This window comes from Amblyomma mixtum, chromosome 6 (genome assembly GCF_055824585.1).
Source record: "Amblyomma mixtum isolate Tamu chromosome 6, ASM5582458v1, whole genome shotgun sequence".
NCBI classification, from domain to species: Eukaryota; Metazoa; Arthropoda; class Arachnida; order Ixodida; family Ixodidae; genus Amblyomma; species Amblyomma mixtum.
In genome coordinates, this window is record NC_143017.1 from 32,844,759 (window position 1) to 32,865,385 (window position 20,627).

At 48.2% G+C, this 20,627-nt stretch overlaps 1 protein-coding gene across 1 annotated transcript in view; it reads left to right on the forward strand.

Moving 5' to 3' along the window:
- The window catches only part of LOC149338746 (uncharacterized), an 89,140-nt gene extending 68,846 nt beyond the window's left edge, over nucleotides 1-20,294 (forward strand). The window contains exons 3-6 of the mRNA XM_089550348.1: nucleotides 2,295-2,571; nucleotides 3,906-4,171; nucleotides 14,608-14,798; nucleotides 18,276-20,294. Coding sequence (XP_089406474.1) covers nucleotides 2,295-2,571; nucleotides 3,906-4,171; nucleotides 14,608-14,798; nucleotides 18,276-18,516 — 975 coding nt within the window. The 3' untranslated portion in view covers nucleotides 18,517-20,294. The remainder of the gene's footprint in view (nucleotides 1-2,294; nucleotides 2,572-3,905; nucleotides 4,172-14,607; nucleotides 14,799-18,275) is intronic.
- The last annotated feature ends 333 nt before the right edge of the window (nucleotides 20,295-20,627 follow it).

Sequence of the window (20,627 nt, forward strand, 5' to 3'; positions counted from 1 at the left end):
TTGCATGCGCACTTTTCTTGCCCGTAGTATTAGTTTCATGCAGTATTAATTTTAGTAATTATGACCTTATGATTGGCCTTAGTTTTAACGCTCGCCGGTCTATTGCGCACCCAATCTCCTATAGGCTGGCCCAAAGCGTCAGAGAACCAACTCAGGCTGCAAAGTTCCTTCTCTTCAAAGAAGCCGTCCGTGAGCTCGCCAGCACAGAGCGGGCAATCGCCGCGTTCTGTTGGGTCAATATTTTCTCTCTCAAGCTAAAACCGCCAATGGTATTCCCCTTTTCTCGCATTTCCTGCTGCTCCGGAATCGTTAGGTTTTAGAGAGCGCACCCAGTCATCACGGTTGGCTGCGGCAGAGGCCCTTTGAACAAACAAATAAAGCATATTGAAGGCGATGGGCGAATAATACGCGTGCATGGAAAGAAAACGAAGTTTCAAGCCCGCAGAATGAGCTCGAGCTGCGCGTTACTGAAAACTAGCAACGTCAACATGCCATCTCCCTTGAAGCCAAAGGGCTTTAACCCGGGCCGCGGAGGCGGTGCTAAAAGGAAAGTGGGCGGAAGGTTGGAGGTGGGGGAAGGGAGGAGGAAACTTCGTTGAAGATGGTCAAAGGTTAGCAAAGTGAAAAGAGGGGGCTCAGACTATTGCTCCGGGCAAACACAAGCGCCCTCGGCCGATCAGTGTTTGTACCGCGAAACGCGAAAGATCAAAGGCTGCTGCAGATGGGATCGTCGCCAGGTGCCGCTTTGACCGGTGCGGTCCTCGTCCCTCGTTGTATGTGGGCGAACGCAGGCAAATTTCGGGAAGGGGACGGCAGAGAACGGAACAGGAAGGTTAAGTACACCCCTCTATTGACACTCGAAGTTTTGCTTAAGTAAACGAAGAGGTTGCGAAGGAGGCGCTAGAGCGTGTTGATTTACTCAGACGCGGAAGTTGTTTAACTTTGAAGACGATCGAGCATGGTGTCGCGTTATTTCGACCTTAAGGCAGCGGGTGCCCAGAGGCATCCAGTAAGGTTGGGAATTTAAACCGCCTCCTTTCTGAGTTTGCTCGGGAAGGAGGCAAGGAAAAGTTTGAGGTGATCAGTTCACTAGGAGCGAAACGAGTGAGCGTACGGTTTGTACGCGGGGGGGGGGGGGGGGGGGGAGGGGGGGGGGGGGGAGGGGGGGGGTCGGCTTGATGCTTTTAGCCGAACAAAATGCGAGCCTTTGTCGGTTACCGTCCTTAGAGTTCGCAAAAAAACACGTGCTACGCGTTCTGTTTTATCGGCCACTATTAGCGTTACACGGACTATGATCGTGCTACATCTTCGGACATGGAGTGTAACATCGTTTCCAAAAGTAACCAATCAACGCGGTTTGTTTTTTAGGTTTGTAACAAAGTACTTACGACATGTATTAAAATATAGGTCTGTGTAAGGTAAGGAGAACAGTTGTATTCATTTTTCGAGACCTTTTGGTTTTTAGGGGTCCCGTGCTCCTATCCTGTGTACCTCAGCTGACATAGAGGATGATTCCGCTTTTCGTGGCGCTCTAACCACGTCGGTCCCGGTTCAACAACAAAGAGATGACCCCGTGCTGCAACCCTTCATAGAGTTCCTTGCAGGCCGTGCATGGAACACGGAACATAGAACAAGTAGGGGGACACCACCAGCGTTGGTTGTATCATCCTTCTTGTTCTACACACTGTTCCTCTTCTGTTCGAGTTACTATGTAGGCTGGTACATTGAAACCGCTTGACAAAACCGCGTCATTTAACAAGTGAAACCCATTAAACATTGTTCCTTTCAAACCACATATAGATTGCTTTAAATTTTCTTTCTTCCCTCTAACTGTTGAAATTTGGAATGGATTGGACGGCTTACTTCGCTTATTGCCAATTGGAGAGTTCGTTGTTCAGTTGCCTGGCAATTTGATCTGTTGATCTGTTTTTAATACTTCTATATTATCTATTTCTATGCTGCCCATGTTATTTGTTTTTACTAATGTATGTACCCACTCCTGCTATTTCTCTCCTCCGAGACAGCAGAATTTCTAAATAAAAATAAAAAAACTTGACTAGTGAATATGAACATGAATGTGACCAGTATGCTGTTCCTCTTCTGCAGAAACCGTGTGCAGGCATTTTCCACACGTGACTCCATTTACTATTCTATTGGGTAACCTGTGGCAAATTTCGGCAAATTTCCCCATCCAGCGAATGAAACTCCCCCATAACAATGAGCGAAGGAAATATTTTGTTCAACTGTCCTCATCGTGCCGGTGGGGTACAAAGGAGAACCGCGATGTGGTGCAGGCACGGCGGCAAGCGGTGAGACAACCGCGGCCGGGCTTCCGCCTGGTGCGGGCCCGCGTGAGGTCGACCACGTCGACCACTGCTGCCCCCGACGACTACTACTACTACGAGGTGCCCGAGGAGAACCACACGCAGCCGCCTCCGCGCCCTCCGCCCAGGGGCCGAGGCCGAGTGGTGGGCCGCTTCAGGGGCCGAGCCCCACCCAAGCCGGCGCCGAGCCCCATACCACCGCCGCCCTCGTATGAAGAGGAACTGGCCCACTACGGATACAGCTTCGGTGAGCCTTCTTCTGGCCTAATGGGGTAGCAAGTGTTATAAGAAAGAGTTGGATGATGATGATGATCCTAGGTTTTTTGGCGCAAAGGCATCTAAGGCCAAGAGTGCCAGACACAAGGTTTATTGGTCGGCTCAGACTAAAATCAACCCCTGTTGTATAGTGCCTAAAAGTAGTGAGCATGTGCATGATTATAGCGCGTCAAGAGGATGTATAAGTCAGGTGGAGTGGCCTGAAGGGGTGAATAGCGCCTAAAAATACTGAAACAGCAAGACAGCTGGAGCAGCTAGACTCGCGCTGTGTGTCATAAGGGGGTGAAATAAAATGGCGCTGGGATATTGGCGTAAGGACGGGACTGTCGTCCATCCCTCCTGAGCGAGAAGTTTTGCTCTTAACGAACACCGCGTTTCAACTGTCTTTTTTTTTTCCGGAAATCGGCATCACAAAATGTTTTCCGTGCATGCATTGTACGGATGACAGAATTCGGTATCTATCGGATCACCTTTGAATTAAGGTGACTTATTTAGAATTCTCGATGCGATTTTCTGAAAGCTGACAGAGAAGTGTCCGGGTTAGACGAACCATTTAGATCCTACTAAGCGCTCCTTTCCCACCATGTGAAGGGCGCAAAACCTTCCACTGGTTTTCCCGTGATTCAGGCTTGTGTTGGGTTTCTTTAAGTCCGAAAGCACGGCGCGTCACTCAGGGCCCCACGCTATACCGGACTTACTGAGCTTCATTTCCTGGTCGCCTCTGAACGTGTGTTGAAGTAGTCGATGCACTGCGAGAGCGGCTTGGAAGCTATGAGCCGAAGCATTTCTACAAGGGCAAAAAAATAAGACACTCCTTTTAAGCAAAGACCACGGCCGCGCGGCAAGAAATGTCAGAATTGTTTCGTTCACTTTCTTTCAGTGCCTGTGAAATTTTGTTGACTCGCATACACGATTTAGTGCTAGGGGCTCAAAGCTCAGGTCAGCCAGGAGGGCTTGGTGACATTACGTTTGTTTTATGCTTCTTCCTTTAATGCATGTGAAAGGAGCTGCTGGAACCCTTTTGCCGTAGTCGGCCAGTGACATCATCTATGCATTGGAGCTAGTAAGGGTAGAAACACGCAGAATAATGACATAGCTGCGCAAGCTGTCAAGAATTGCAATTTACGCTGCCACACTGTCTACACTGAGCAGAAAAAGAACGTTTGCCTGTAAACATAGAAACAGTTATTTAAAAGCAGCACAGTAAACTACAGCGCTTCTTTTAGCTGGTTAGTCGATCAAATGACGTAATAGTTTCTCAGAGTTCAGGTACACGTGCACTGAGATTCTTGCTTGGCATCGCAGGGCCGCCCAAGCAGACTTCTTCGACGACGACTACGACGACGACGACGCCCGCGCCGACGGACCCGCCCAAGACGCTGTCGCCCAACTATAGGGAACGCGCCGACGGCCGCATCATCGACTTCCGCGCCGACCCGAACTTCCCGCGAGAGCTGAAGAACGCCGACCTGACCGACTACCCGTTCTACGAGAACGTGCCCGAGGACATCAACTTCGACTGCAACAAGTGGCACGACGGCTTCTACGCCAGCATACCGCACAAGTGCCAGGTGAGCAGTGCTGAGGCTCAGCCACGTCCTTGTGTGACTGTCTTGGGTTAGATGAATGAATGAATGAATGAATGAATGAATGAATGAATGAATGAATGAACGAAACAATGAATGAAACAATGAATGAATGAATGAATGAATGAATGAATGAATGAATGAATGAATGAATGAATGAATGAATGAATGAAGTTGTGTGCGTAAACCCAATTGCCCATTTGCAGAAAACCACGAAAGTACGTGGGCCTGGGAATGAGCAGTGCATAATAAATCTCTGAGGCTGACGAACGTGCATCAAGGCTCCGTGCTTAAATATAGACAACCGGTATGTTGAAAGCCTAAGAAAACCTATACTCGGCGGCGAAACAGGCGGCCAGCTGAGTTCCGGTATGTTTGGTGCTTCACGGCTGTGTACTTGGCGTGCCCGCATGGTTTCATTTTTGAGGCGCCTCGATTTGCAAGTGCGAAGCAGCAGAGGGAGTCTAGGTTCCCCTCTGAGTGGTCCTCGGACGAAGTTCATGTAGCGGCACGCACCTGCGAGGAGGAAAACCTGTGGATATCTAATGTTGCACGGCCCCCGCATTAGCAAAGACATCTTTCGGTATGTCTGCTTCGTGAAGTATCAGAACGCTGGGCCGCATAACCAGTCCTACGGGGACTGTTATTCCAGAATTTAAATATATCCGTACGTACCAGTGTTTACTCATCAGTCGTGAGTGTGGCTCGGCGCTGTCAGCTACCGCACCTGTAGCTCGGTTTGCTGCCGACGCTGCCGACTCCTAGGCGCTCAGACTATGCTGCCAGACCCACCACCTCAGACCTCAAATGTATCGCACGCTGTGTGGGGTTGAAGTCGCGGACGTGCAGGCTGCAGTTCTTTCAGAGAACTTCGTAGTCGGGATCGGGAACGGAAACCGTAGTAACGCTGGTGCAAACGTTAAACGAAGCGACGGTAGCGACGACTGATAGAGGCCTTCAAAGTCCGGCCGGTGTTAGTTTCAATATCGGCTGCTCGCGGCCAGTAATCAAGGCGTCCACGTTTACGTCAGTATACACCACTTCCGGGTATTTCGTCATCAAAGTGACCTGAGTTTGAATCCTTTCTTTTTATTTCGCGCACTTGCCATAAAGGTTAGTTTGGTTTGGTTTACGGGGATTAATGAGACTTAAATGAAGACTTATACATATATGTTTATAGACTCCTGTCTATAATGTCTGTAGACATTCTATTGAAAAGATTACAGGCAATATAAATCCTATCGACAGTCTATAGACAGTCTACAGATTTATGGCCACACACTTTAAGCAGCCTTTTTTCTATAGACAGTCTAGAGACGACGGATCGACAGAAGGAAATATCTATAAGGCAATGGAGTCTATAAGAAGTCGAGAGACAGTCTATAGAACATTTATATGAAAGATTATGTGACGCCCTTCAAGGATCGGCAATACAAGAATCCCAGAGTAGAAAGACTACGAGAGCGACTTTAGAGTTTATTCAATTTACGTAACTCACACGCAAGCAACTGGCAAATTTAAGGGCAGCTCTTCGGCATTCACTTAACTGTGGAGCGTTGCCTCCCCTCCTTTACACAAAGAAAACAAGCTGCAGAAAAGCAGCGACCACTGAATTCTTCGATACAGTAGAAAGCTTCCCCGAACCTTTTTAATCTTCAGAGTTCCGCAATCATGTTTTCGTGAGCATGTATCGATATTTCAGTGGTTGCACTCCTTGAACAGACTTTGTCGTAGAAGCATTGTTTTGTCAAGATTAGTTCATTTGTAGATAACGGGGCCATTAATCTTGAACATTTTTTGTGCATCGTATTAAAAGAAAATAATTGATCCATTGTACAAGGAAGTAACGCTGTAACGAACTTAAAATTCTTGGAAAGCCTTGTTCACATAAATACCAAGGAAATTCATGAAACTGCAATTGTAGTACGGAAGCGCTTTGGTCGATGCAGAGGGTGCGGAAGCCGGAGGCCTTGGAGATTTTTTTGTTAGAATTGCCTTTGCATCACGGTCCATAATTTCCTCCCTCCTTTACCTGCAATTTTTGTTTGCGGTAAACGATGTAACTCAGTATTAGTGACGCATTATAAAAAGCACTTCACTGTAATACCTTTTAGCAATTAAAAACTACGCACCCCGGCAACCATCTTTACACCCACTGCCCTTTATTTAGATTTTTTTTTTTGCATCGTGCCTTTTTTAAAATCGAATACAGGTCCTCTCAACGGTGCTTCTCAGATTGGTTCTATCTTGTAACGTACGCAGTTATTCCTTTTTCGCAAGAGTAGCCGATTAACTGCCGCATTTTGCATACTGCTGCTCAAGAACATGTTTTGCTCATTTTCTGGGCAGAATGGAAAGTTTAGGTTCTGAAAAAAGCGCGAAACTTTCGTTCGGTTGAGCTGGCTCGGACATTATTCATTAAAATCAGCCGGTACGGCCTGTCACTTTGAGCATACTCAAAGGCTATTTGCGGTGAAATCGGCCGCTGTCTATATATAACAGCGCTAATTTTTTGTAAGGCTGGTCACGCTAGAAGTGCCTTAGATTGCGTAGACGCCTTTAGAATACCGTATGCCATCTTACCGCTACCGGAGTACAGGGAGCCCGCGCGACGTCAGTGCGCATGCGCCGAATGCCTTTACGGCGAACTGGTGGTGCGCGCTGGTGGTGGACGGGCTACCCGGTATTCCGGTAAAGGGGACGGTAACACCGGACATGGTATGGTAATGGAGTGTAGTAAACGCTGTATGTTTTGCGTTTCTCGCCGCTTCTGGGGTGGTGCTCGAATAGACAGTGAGTTTTTGATGTCACGCCCACATACACCGGCGTATGCACAAGAGGGCTGTAAACATTAAAGAAATTCGAGATTGTTGCAAACTCACTGTTTCTTACATAGCTCCTCTCGTTCATTATTAAAAGGCGTAACAAGGGGCTGAGCAGTAACATTCATTAAATTATAAAGAAAAGGCAAAACGTTTGCCTAAGCTGGTAATGCCTGAAAGACATTACAGAGAGTTGAGTTGGGCGTTTTTAGCTCTACTGTTTCTGGGCGTCCAGGCATTAGTGCATCTGTTCTGAGTGATGGAGCTCAAGCACGCGAGTGGAAATAACGTCACAGAACCTCCACAGCTCCTTACTTTGTATGATTTCTTTCGACAGTTTGCGCATTGCTATGACTTCTTACCGTGCATAATTTATGTGATCATAATTTTATCAACTAGTACTCTCTTTTGGGTGGTGAGTCAGGGCGAATTTTTTCATTGGGTTTTTGCAGGCCACTTTCTACGAAAAACAATGTATCGGAATATTATGGTTACAGGGAAGAATATCTTATCTTTAAACGATCGCGAAGGATCTCAATAGACAGGCATAAATGGCTAATTCACATCTCCGTCATCGTCAGGAACTGTTTCACATTTAAGGCATAATAAACACCGAAAGAAGCGACCAAAAAATGGGTTACCGATTCCAGTGACAAAGTTCTGGCTAGGTGAGCAGCGTGCACAGCTTCCAACTTAATAATACATGTTTTCCCGACATCGCATTGTTCAAATGTTCCGCCTGTGGGACGGTTAAGTTAACCACCACTTTAATGCCCAGCTTAACGAACACAATGTAGCTTACGGTATTTGCCCTCCTTTTAACGGATTGAAACTTTAACGAAGTAAACACCCAAAAAGCGGCGTTCTCGAGTGCTCAAATCGAGTTAAGGCCGTCGGCCAATGTGGAAGTCAAACAGAGACTTCGTCGGCCCAATGCAGGGAAGAGCCAGCTTCAAGCTGAGTCTCAGTCCGGATTTTCGAGCCGCGCTTCTCTCTTTCTTGCCGCAACCATCGCGCTCTTAGTTGGCTTCCAAAGGTGGAAATCGAAGAGAGCCACACATCTGGATGCTGACCTGCTGCTCAAGAAGTCTACCCTCGTCGCTGCAATCCGAGCGAGCGTTGAACTCCGTTGTATGCCACCGTTTCATCTTACTCTTGCAAGGCAGTCGCCCTCGGACATGTTCTTACCGATCGGTTTGATTAGATGACGCACGCGGAGCAAAGAACAACAGTTCGTGACTCGCACTAACTGCTGAAAACGCTGATCATGAGTCAGTCACAGGCAGCAGGCACAGCCTTCGTCGAAACTTTCCAGGTCACAGGGTTCGGATTTCAGCCGTGCAATGGACAACTTATGGCATCACTGAAGCTGTAAGTCATTGTAAGCTGAAGAGAACCACTGTCACACATTTCAAGTCCTTTTGTTATCAAATCACTGCCCTAAGCGCTGAAGTGTACGCCTCAAACGAAAACAATGAGGTCCAAAGACTTTTGAGCTGTGCTGTATTCGCTCCCTGTCGGACAAGTGGAAGGGAGAGCGCACTACACTTATGTGGCCAGTAAGCTGCCATGTGTTTGATCACAAGGGACAAAAGAAAATACATACGTACCGGTACGCGTTAGGAGCTCTTAGAGTTTCAAGGTGCGCTGAAGAGGAATCTGAACTCGTATTTTTACCGCAGAAACTCGATCTACACGTCCCGAGCGAAACTTCAAATTATTGCCTGCGCAGCCGATTTCTCTAAATTAAACTGGATTAACATCGGGCTCCCGCTTTTTTCTTTTTAATTCCGCGCAAACAGTGGGAGGAGTCGACCAACCTTTCACCCAGTCCCGTGGCGGCTTGCCGCTTTGCCATCGGCGGAGTGATACGTAGTGAACGGCGAAAGCAAAGAGTCTACGCGTATTTTTATTTGCGCGGGCCTAATTTGCAGCTATGTAGTCTCTAACTAGACTTATTTATTCATGGAAACCTAAAAGAAACAAAATAAAAGTGAAGGCAAAGCCGCCACGCGACTGCTTGAAAAGCCCTCCATGCGTTGGTCGACTCCTCCCTCCATATACGAGGAATTACAAAAAATATTGCGCCTCTCCCGTAACCGAGAGTAGAGTAAGCATGAAATGTTTACGGGCCTAACACAGGCTCTATTGCTCGGCTTAAGCAGCTGTGATGGTGGCGGCATTGAAATCCAGGACGATGCAGAAGCGTACGCGGGCACGACGAGACGCAGGCCTGACAAGAATGTACAGGGTGGTCCACTGTAAGTGCGAACACAGCTCCACGTGGCCGCGCTCCGCGGAGCGCCAGCGGATCCGGCGCGTTCGCGCATCGAAGCAAAGCCGCGCAGGCGCACAGGGGCCCGGGGCAGGAGCTTCGTGTCGTCTGCTACAGCGCTGCGCCTGCGCGCACCTCAAGCGAGGTGCTACAGCGCTGCGCCTGCGCGCACCTCAAGCGAGGTGCAAGCGAGGTGCGCGCCAGCGCGGTAGCAGACGACACGAAGCTCCTCCCCCGGGCCCCTGTGCGCCTGCGCGGCTTTGCTTCGATGCGCGAAGCCCCTAAGAGATCACGTATGACAACGAAGTGTATCGTGGCATTTATGTGCTTTTCGCACGCGTTATTAGAAATCGGAAATTATAATTCCGTGCAATCAAATGCACAGCTCGAGTGATATCTTGATGAACATTGAGAAGACACTTGCAGCAGTTATTTTTTGTGACTCGTTTGGAGAGCAACCGGCGCTTGTATGCCGGTTCCGTAGGAGGGCTTAGAGAGTCTCGTTTAAACTCGTGAAGTCTCGCACGGTGCCCGGATGTTCTCGTTTCAGAGCCCGGATGAGTGGATTTCAGTGCCCGGATGTTGGCTCTTGATCTCGGCGTAACGTCACCACACTACCGACAACGGGAGCTAAAAGCATTTCATGCTTAAAAAAGGCCGGAGCCGGACGTTAACCTGATAAAATTAGGGAAATCGGCCGCGCAGGGCAATAAATCGAAGTTTCTAAGAATGCTGGGAACGTGTAGATCATGTTTCCGCGGCAGAAAGACGAGTTCAGATTCCTCTTCAGTGCACCTTTAATCGTTCAGAGCATGGCCGTATCTCTAAGGTCGGGGAGTGGGTGTTCCGAAGGCGAAATGGCTTCTCCTCCTCTTCGTTCCCTTTCATATTTCCGCAGACGCTTACAGTCTGACTACGTCCCTAAGTCAATAATTCTCAGCTCATTACAGTGCTTCAGGAACCCACGCCGCTCCTCAGGAATTAGGCGGGTGGTGCTTCCCACCGCATGTCTTGTCTCGCTCGGTGCAAAGCTTGCTACCAGCCATTATGTCGCCGCCGCTGAGAGATTGTCGTAGACTCCACAGTTTAGTGGGACGAGCAGCATACCAACGCACAGTTCAATGGAATATATTTCTCTTAATTCATTGAAAAAGGCGAACGAGCATACCTTTGTCGAAGGTGTCGACGTCTAAGTGCTTCTGCTCCCCTCCCACGCTCCGAATCAAATCAAATTTATTTCAACATCACAACGTACATTGCAACGCTGCGGGTGTAGACAAAAAGCTTTCAGGAGGCTTGACGAGACCTACACCCTACTAACAAGCATTTGGCAGAAACAGCTATGGTGATCACTGTATTAGGAATGAGCACAAAACAACAGAAAAAATTTGGAACAACACAAAAAGAAACAAAAGAAAAAACGAATGACGTACAATCTTCTTTCAGAGTGAGGAGATACATTCCGAGTTAAGAGCAGTTGGCAAACAGTATATTAACATTTGACGCCCGTAATTTGTTCGGGTGCGAGGAAGTGCCCTTTTTATGGCGCTCGTTAAATATTTAGGCGAGCGCTTCTGGTGGACGCGTGTTTGTCGTCGTCGTCAAAAAGCGTCCGTGAGGCCGAGGGTGACCCCTAGGGGAAGAGCAGGGAGGTAGGGAGCAGGCGGGGTTGTTGGGCGGCGGAGTGCCACTTCACAGGGGGCCTGAAAGGTGCGTGGTATACTGTATACTGCATATACCAACTGGAGCATGGTAGGTGTAGCTTGGCGCACGCTATAAGAACCGACACTGCGGAAGTGGGAGTGTGCTTCGCGGGCCTTCGGCGGCTCTGCAATCGCTTGTAAGTTGGAGTTGTCGGCGGCAGCCCATATCACCGTGTTCTACAGCAATTCCATTTCCTCATCATTCGCAAGCCACGACATCGGCTGGCGTGGAAGCCACGGAGATGTGAAGGTTGCGTTTGTGTTCGCCACAGTTTGAGGCTAGATAACAGACACCACAGACGTAATTATTAGGCTGGGAACGTTTGGGAACGGTAGCCTTCCAAATCCGGTAGCGGTGGTGGTGGTGAAAAACATTTATGGGAAATTAAGTTCTTTACAGAAAGGTGATTGGGGTAGGACCCTATTGGCCCTTTCTCCTTACAATACTGGGTGGAGCCCCTATTCCGGTGCCCCATTGGCAAGCAGCGCCGCCCGCGTCCGTTGAACCAAAGCCTTTTGGCTCTTTAGGTCTTGACAGCCGAGCAGGGCCGCCTCCCAGTCCTCTATGGTGGGGTTAGGGTTGGGGGGGATAGATGGGTTTGATTGACACGCCCAAACCATGTGGAAGGTGTCAGCCACCTCCCCACAGAACTGGCACGCGCCATCAAATGATGTATTGAAATGTTTAAGCACCGCCGGGCACAGCACAGTGTTAGTAAGAATTTTGATGAGGAGGCGCTCGTCAGCGCGATCCAGACCCTTACAAGGGGCCGGGTAGCGCCGGTGCTCCTACTTGTAGTAATCGGTGATTTGTTTGAATGTAAGGGCCAGATTGTCTGATTGGGAGTACCCTTCCAAGGACAGGGAGATAGCCCGGGGAGAGAGTGCGCGAGCGGCCTGATCGGCCTGTTCGTTTCCCTGGAGTCCCTGGTGACCGGGGGCCCAAATCAGGTTGCGTGGAGTTGGATCTTCGCATCGACAGCTATATTCCAGTATGCGCCAGGCAAGCGGGGGAGAGAAGGACTGAGTACTCTGAGCATTTTTCCACTGACTGCTCAGGCCACCGGTTTGGATGGGTCCGAATCTCGCTTCCGTCGAACCGCACGTCATGTGCTATGCGAGACGCTTGTAAGCGCCACTTGCGTTTTCTCTGGAGTGTGAAAACATTCCTGCAATCTTCCCTTCCACACCAGCTATTATAATTTTCTCTCCAGACATACTCTGGGCAATTGTCTTTACTGCACGAATGAAGAATATAAGATAAGCGCAGCTGGAATGCTACCTGTTTCGTTTACACAACTAAAGACACAGAAAGGATGCATTCAACTCGGCGCGCACGCGGGCTCTGCACGAGGAACGAAGGAAGCGCCATTGGTGGCAACGGATGAAAGAAGTGGAAGGAAGCGGCTGACACTGCATTAAGACGAGGGAATAGCGGGCGCCTGGTTTCCCTGCCGCAATCACGGGAGTGACTGGCCTCTTCTGGAGTGGCCGAACCATTTCGACGAGCGGTTGAAAAAAGGAGAGGACTTTCTGCGAAGAGAAAATGCGAGAAGGAGAGAACGTGGAGTCACGGTCGGAAATTGAGGGGAATAAAGAGGCTTGGAAGAATCACATTCTCCTTTCCTTAGCTCGCCACCTGCCGCCCCCTTCAGCTGCACAAAGCGCAGACGACGGTGCCACCTCGTCTTGCAGCGTTCCGTCTTCGAGTTCTTCTCCTTGCGACACTAATAGGATTGAGAAAATACTAATGTAATTGCGAAGCGCCGCCCGCGAGGGCATCCGGTTCGCTTTCTGGTTTTGTGGTGCGATTCCAGTTCTGGCCACACTTTGCTAGTGTAAGCGGCTCGTTCCCTTATTTCTCGTCGGCAATGGAAAGCTTTCGCTTGAAAACGTCCCGAGCTCGCGAACTGCATAGAATGCAAGGGGAACCAGAAGAAATAAAACCGCGAAAAACGCGTGGCGAAATGGCAGTTGCTTTACTCCACACGCCAAAGTGGTTTGGCGTCGCGAGAACGTTTCTTTGCGCTTTAAGAGGCTCTTTCGCGAAGAAGCTTTTAGGTGGCGCGCCAAGTTGACGAAAGGCTGTACTCGAAACCAAGCCTATGGTGCAACGCTGTTGCGATGCCAGGGGTGAGGAAAAAAAAAAGGTAGCTTGCATCGACTTGGAGAAGGAACCTCAGCAATGCCTTAGCGTATTTACGTTTTCTTGTCAAGGCTCTTTCTTACGGACTAAGCGGTCGCTTCTGGCCTTTAGCTGGGGTTAATAGCAACCGCTACGTCAGTGGCACTCAGTGTTGGGGACTTCGTGCATTACACGTTACGAGCTAAATTGGAAAAGCTAAGAGTGAAAAATTTTGCTGTTCACATATTCTGTTCGCAATATTTTTGCCTCTCACATATATAGAAAACATAAGCAACATTCCAACGCCATAAAACGACTGCGCATAATCTTTGTTCGGGCCCCCGAAACAGACGAACTTTAATACGTCCCCAGTGTCACTTTCAAGCGGAAGGCAAACGGGTTCTGTCTGTGCCGTGGAATGACGTGGGATTCAGTCCTCCTAGCGGAATAAGTTTTTTTCTAGTCTGACTGGCTGTTTATTTAGTTTATTGGCAGTAGTATGGACGGATACAGAAGTCTGTAAATATCACAAGTGCTACATCACTGCAGACCTGTCGCCACTCGGAGGTAAAATGTCAATATGTTGACGTACAATGCGAACATGTATAAAAACGTTTTGTAGCGAGAGCTACAGCGGCCGCATTCTCGTCGTTTCCCTGTGGCCGGTGGCCACACCGCGAGCTGAGCCGTTGCCTAGCAACCGCCGCAGCTGGCAGCACCGCTCGCCGGGCCATCTGGCGTGTCGTCAGAGGAGAAGCCATTGAAACCGCGCTGCAACAACAGAGGAGGAGCCGGCGTTGCATCTTATACATAGTAGGGGCGGCTCGATGGGATTCGCAGGCACATATGGAAAGTGATTCGGAAAGACTGAAAGAAGCCAGGCTGGAAACCTCCATCGTGCTTTAAGCTGCGTGGCGTAGCGAGAAATGTGCGCTGTATGTATTCGCATTGACAACGTTGTGGCAGAAACGTGGCACTGAAGCCATAAGCCGTCGGCGTTCACTGTGTTCATTGGCGTTGGCATCTAAACTTTTTTTACACTGCGATGATTTTAAGGAAAGGAAGTGCGCATAACTGGCTTCTTGGGTCAGAGGACGCCTGAACCGCGTTTATGGGCATGTGGGTGATATGAGAGAGATCTAGATGTGGGCTGCATGCATTCGCGCTGCCAACGTTGTGGCAAACAGGCGGCACTGCTGCAGTTGGCCGCAGCGTTTATTGGGTGAGCAAACTCTCTCGATCAACTATTAACTGTCACATGGCAGCGTGGCAGGGTGGGTGCGCTGCCCATCCAGTGTCTGGAACGAACTCAACGTTACAGACGCCAAGCCGCTTATAGGTGCCCAATGCGCCATAGCTTTCGCTCTCTGACCAGGTTCAAGAGTAGTTGTAGCGCAGCTAATTTTAGCACGAGAAATAGTTATTAACAAGTAAATGGATGGCACCCCGCCCCTCCTGTATACTTCGCCGCCTAAGCTGTCCACTTTCTTGCGCAGCTCTTCCACTACTGCTACGGTGGGCTCCGCTACGACTTCCTGTGTCCCAACTACACGTTGTACGACCAGACCACCTTCACGTGCCGCTTCATCAACACGGTGGAGTGCGAAAAGTCGGAGAAACACTACGACCGCAACGAGGCGCTCTACAAGGAGACCACCACGGTGCCGCCCTCTACGGTGCCTCCCAGGTATGGACGACGACAAACACCTTCTCGCGGCTACTGAGGGATGCTGCAGGGAGAGCGCTCAAAAAGTACAGCCCTTCTTGGGTTAATGTTCACGATGTCAGAAAGATACTGCAAAAGCAAGCTTGTTTTCGCTAAAATTTTTATTCATATTTGATTTCTCCCCGTCTGAATCATCATCATCATCGGCCTGACTACGCCCACTGCAGGGCAAAGGCCTCTCCCATGTCTCTCCAATTAACCCTGTCCTTCGCCAGCCGCGGCCACCGTATTCCCGCAGATTTCTTAATCTCATCCGCCCACCTAACTTTTTGCTGCCCCCTGCTACGTTTGCCTTCCCTTGGAATCCACTCCGTTACCCTTAAGGACCAGTGGTTATCTTGCCTTCGCATTACATGCCCTGCCCATGCAATGTAATGTAATGGATAGGTGGAACAAATATCTGTACTAGTAAAGACAGAAATTACTGATTTCGGTTTTACTTGGTTAAGATAAATGCAAGTTAGTTGCTCTAGGACGTGCAATCTTGTTTAGCTTTGTCTATATTTGTTTGCCCACTTTCGCGCATCACTTCGCCTTGGCTCCCCCTACATTCCTATATAAGCGCAATTCACCGTTCCCTACGTTCATCGATTCCTGGGAGTCCTCATACTGCACCTGGCGCAGTGGTGCAGCGATTAAGCAATGCGCCACTACCCCGGAAAGTGTCTGCTTCAAACACAGCCACTGGGGATGTAGTGAGGCCCAGTTCGCTCTTGCCGATCAACACCTCGCGACCAGTCATTAATTTAACTGGCACCTGTCGTAGTGGCGGTGGCAGGGTGCCACCTACCATGGCAGGTAGGTTGAGGTAACGTGACCTATGTGGCAGGTGGGCGACCTGCTTGCTCCTTAGGTTCAACCGCGAGGCGTTTAGGACTAGTGCACTAAGACAGCACAAATACACTCTTCATGCAACGCAAAGTGATTTTAAATTACAAGGAGTCGCAACCTCTGCCGACTGTCGGCCAAGATTGTGAACTGTATACCATATTGCGTATTTTTGATTGTGCAGTATTGTATGTCCCTGCGTTAATAAAACGTCACAGCCATTTAGAGGCTGCATTTCTCCTCAGTTTGCCTTTTTTGTTGCCAACATTGAGCTATATGTACACAAGCAGTGAAGGAAAAGCGGCACGCAGGTGACAGAGGAGGAGGGAGGTAGAAATGAATTCCTTGGGGCCATTCTGTGTAATCGGAAATGATCCCCATGTCATGCATGGTTATCATCATTATGACCATCAGCCCTTATTACGTGCAATACAGAACAAAGGTATCCACCACTGATCTCGAATTAGCTTTTTACTACGTTAACCGCGTCAACTTTACATTATTAATTTTTTTTTGTTTATCTACACCAACCCGCCGGCCTATACCCTCCCCAGCTATCTTACCCTTCATTTAAATTAGCCTCGGTTTTCACCAGACCCTGCTGGTTTTCTCTTCGCAATTCTTGCAGGCGTAAGTCTATTTCATACTCTTAATTTCGGCTAAGATATCGATAAATTGACTTCTCTAATCCATGCATTCTCTCTCTCTCTCTCAACGTCAACGCTGTCGTTTTCTCTTTGATATCTCTGCGCTGTCCTCAATTTAATTTCTACCATTTTGATCAGCCTACTGGTTTAAGCCCCACAAATCACCACTAAGAAATCATAATTTATATAATTTCTTTTTGAGTGATATCGGTAACTTTCTATGCATAACTAACTGCTCGTCAACAGCGCCAACAAAGACGAGACTTCAGGCCACCCAAAATTCAGCATAAATTTCTGTACCTAACTTGAGAACGCTTTGCAAATGTGCTTCATGGTAATCCTATTCTTCTCAATATGTATTTCTGATGTTCTAGATCCATCTGACACATCGTGACCTAGAAGACATACCCTCTGACTACTTCCGGCAGCTCACTACCAATCAGAAATTGCAGTTTTCTTTCCTTGCTGTTCATCATCTCTTTATTCCTCTTTATGGTAATTTCTAAGCCTGCCTTGGTACTCACACATTTAGGATGTGCTGGAATTTGTTACCCCTAGTACTCAGCAATGGACTGTCACCAACAAATCACAGGTTACTAATGTATTCTCATTAAATCTTAAATCTAGATCATGGGACGCACTCTCCGTATAAAGTTTGTAAATATGCACTGATACTCTTTTTCATTGGCTTTGTATTCCAAGTGTTCTTGCGTATATTTCCTAGCCCATTTGTGTAGGCTTGCTCCATGTCCTGTTTAAGCAGTGCCTGCTTCACTGCTGATCTTTCAACTGAATCAAATTCTTTGGCGCAGTGAGTGATTATGATACGCGGTGATTTGCTACATCCAGCTCAATTTCCTACGACCCGAATGATGGCATGAATTATATATGGACACTGGTGAAATGCGGAACGGAATGAAAGTAGATCAGTGGAAACCCAAGCGATACTTCCCTTCTGGCTTTGTTTCTTATATGACGCCATCTGTACCGCTGCGCCACCCTTAAAAGACCAGAAGACTGCATCTCAAAGGCTTGAGCGTCTATGAATGACAACTTACGTTTCATTTCAATTTTCTTTCTTTCTTTTCCTATGCTGAGCGAACTGTCGTACATAAGGCTCAAGGACGTTAGAAAACATTCGACGAAGCTGCATTTGTTCTCAGGGGCTTTCTGCAAATTTAATATAGAAATCGTTCTTGTGACGCTGCAAGCGACGTGTGGTCATTGTCCGTATACGCTTTTAGCTAGTGTTTAGAAACGGTACATGCTGACACACTCCCCTCAATGATGAAACTTGACCGTTGGTTGCCACCATTTTCTTCAAGGACTGTAGTCCCACAGTAGTTCCATAAATGATTAGGATACTCCAGCCTTCAGAGAACATTATCCTTGTTTTAGGACTGGCCTTCACAGCGGTTTTTTATGGCGTGCAGTGATGAAATTTCCTACGATTTTTCTCTCTCTCGGCAGCCACACCTCGTTGACAAGAGTTTACGGGAAGTGCAGTCGGTAAGAAAATTGGCCGCAGCGCTGCGTCGCGACTAGGCCACCTGGCATTCATACCAGCGGAGAGAGAGTGCTCGTCTCCTGGCACTTTCACATAGCATTTCAGCTAGCTGGCTTACCAGATTACGTCCAAACACTTTTCCCGCACAGCAGTATCTCGTTAACTTTTGCTACTGCTACTAACAGTATCTCAATACAATGTAATTTACGAACGCTTTCCACAGGTGTTGTCCTTCTATAAAGCCGTCTTGACATGCACAGGGCGGACCAAACCGGTTTGAAATAAAAAGCCCAGTGAAATTTCGCCAACGCCTTTCGCAAGCGAAACAGCAATCTTCATAGAAAACGTTTTGACTATTGTTTGCATTTAGTGTGTGTCATAATCTTAGAAGAGAGCAATATATCCCTTGTTGTTTGCATTAAGCGAATTTTCTAACACGGTCGTTTGTACCTTCAGGCCTCCGCCACCGCCGCGCAAGAAGCCCTCTCCGTCCAAGAAGAAGACCTCGACGACAAGCACGACCACCACGGAAGCCCCGGAAGAATATGACGAGTACGAGTACGAAGATGAGGAGACCACCACGACGGCGACGACAACGACGACGACGACGACTGCTAGGCCTAAGCGGCGAAGACTCAGGCCCCGTCTCAGGCTCTCCGGGAGCAGGGGCCCCCAGGGCGCCGCCTCGAAGAAGTAGGCTTCGAGTGCGGCACGGCGCCATTTTCGTCTTCGAGAGTATCGTCATCCAAGAATCGCTGCTGCCGTCTGGCGCAGCTGCGAAAGCTGTGCAATGCCTTACGCTGCCTGGCGAGCACCTGTGCCGACGATGACGAGCACATGACGTCATGCTTAGGTTTCCTCTTCGTACTCGGCTTCAAATTCGGGAGCGTGACGTAGGAAGTGGTGCTCCTTTTTTCTAGCGTCCTTCTTATGTCCTCTCCAGAGACTTGAGTTTGAAGTTGAGTGGTTAAGCTCGTCAGTGTTTCGCTGCATCGCGTCAGAAAAGTTCATTCTCGCCCAGTAGCGGTGACTTAAGCAATATAACTGCAGATCAAACAATCTTTTAATTAGCTAGATTTGCAGATATCTGGGCTGCCGCGACTGATATCTGTAGAGTGCATTATCTCATGTACACAGCGGTCCAGAGACGTCTGGCATCGGCGAAGAACAGTGCAACTATTTTTTAGTTTCTGGCTTGCATCGCAAAAGAAGCCTATCATTGGGTGCACTTCGACCTTTTTCTCTAGAGGAAACAAGCCCACCAAGCAGTCTCTATTTTACAGTCAACAAAACGCTGGCATTCTTGCATTTCAACTAACGCAAGCCAAGAATCAGCAGCATACAAACTTAACTGGCTTGCCATCTTCATAGAGAACTCACTAATAAAAGCTTCTTCTGGCATAAAACATTGGCCTGGGAGAGTAAGGGACTGAAAGTTTTTAACCAAGCGCGTCTGCGTACTGCAAGCGTGTGTCACGTGAGTGAAGGTAGTGATTTCACCGACGTCAGACAAACTTGAATATGTTCAAGCTTCCCACATCGGTGTTCTTTGGAGTTAAGCACCACACTATACAGCAGCTGAATCATCGCAGCTGCACTCCACGAGGCACGCTATATTAGTAGCACAGAAGGTGAAGCAGGGAACGTGAAAATCTGTACTTCGTGTGTTTGTCTCATTAAAGCGCGTGTTTAGGGGACAGAGAACTCTTCATACTGTCGCACGTTATGAAGCAGGAAGAGAGTTGTCTGCAAAACATTTCTTTAGCAAAAACTTTATTCTCTCCGCCCCAGCTGCCTAATCGCGGCAAAACTCGTGTTCTACAATATTGATAAACTCTTTATGTAAACGCTGAGGATATGAATAATATGCGCAGGATGACGAAAGTGAAAGCTGGAATTCAAAATGATGAAAAATAGGCGCAACTTAAGAAACAAGACACAACTGGACAAAACGCCACACACCACAACCGTCTACTTGTCTCCTAAGAAATACATTTTGACCATGATAAACCATGTGACTCCTTTATTAGCCCTATTAAAAGAGAGAACGCTTGTTGCTACGGCCGAAGTGGCTCAACTTCTGTGCAAACTGGTGTGCGAGTTTACTCATCTATTGTACAAGCTCAAAAAAATGCGCGGAGTAAGTTTTGTTGTTCTCTGTGCGTGTTATTTGCGAAAGAGGCCGACACGTAAGATGGAGTGATCAAGAAGACTACGCGGTTTGCGCGTAAATGCGTCGATTTTCGGCTGTACATTCGCAATACCTGTCGCATGTAAGGACACCGCTGTGTCTACGTAGTAGTTAGGGTATATTTTTCTGCCTACGCAGATAATGTGTTGGACAGCGGCTGTACTTCCCAAACCGAGCATGTTCGAGTTGTATTCAGGAGTAATGGCCTGCTGGTACACGTGGACAAAATGGCGGTTGTACGCATGCACATTGTACGTGGAGAGGAGAGCCGTTCATAGCGTGGGGAAAAGGCGAGTGTGACGGAGGAGGGGGGGCGGGGGCGGGTGTGACGTACGTTGATATCCCAAGGCAAGGTAATAATGGGGCTAATGCTAATGATAATAACTAGACAATAACTAGACATAAAATCGGAAAGTATTCAAAAACATTTAGGCTGTATGAACAGTCATTTAAAACAATCAAACCAACAACCAGATGTTCATGTACCGGCGCTTAACAAAACACAAATTACGAAAGAGATAAGGCTAGCCCGTTTATGGCGGCAGAGGTACTTTAAGCTTACGTAACAATGAATGATTAGAGCCTAGTCAAAGGCACAGTTTTACATAAGGGGTTTA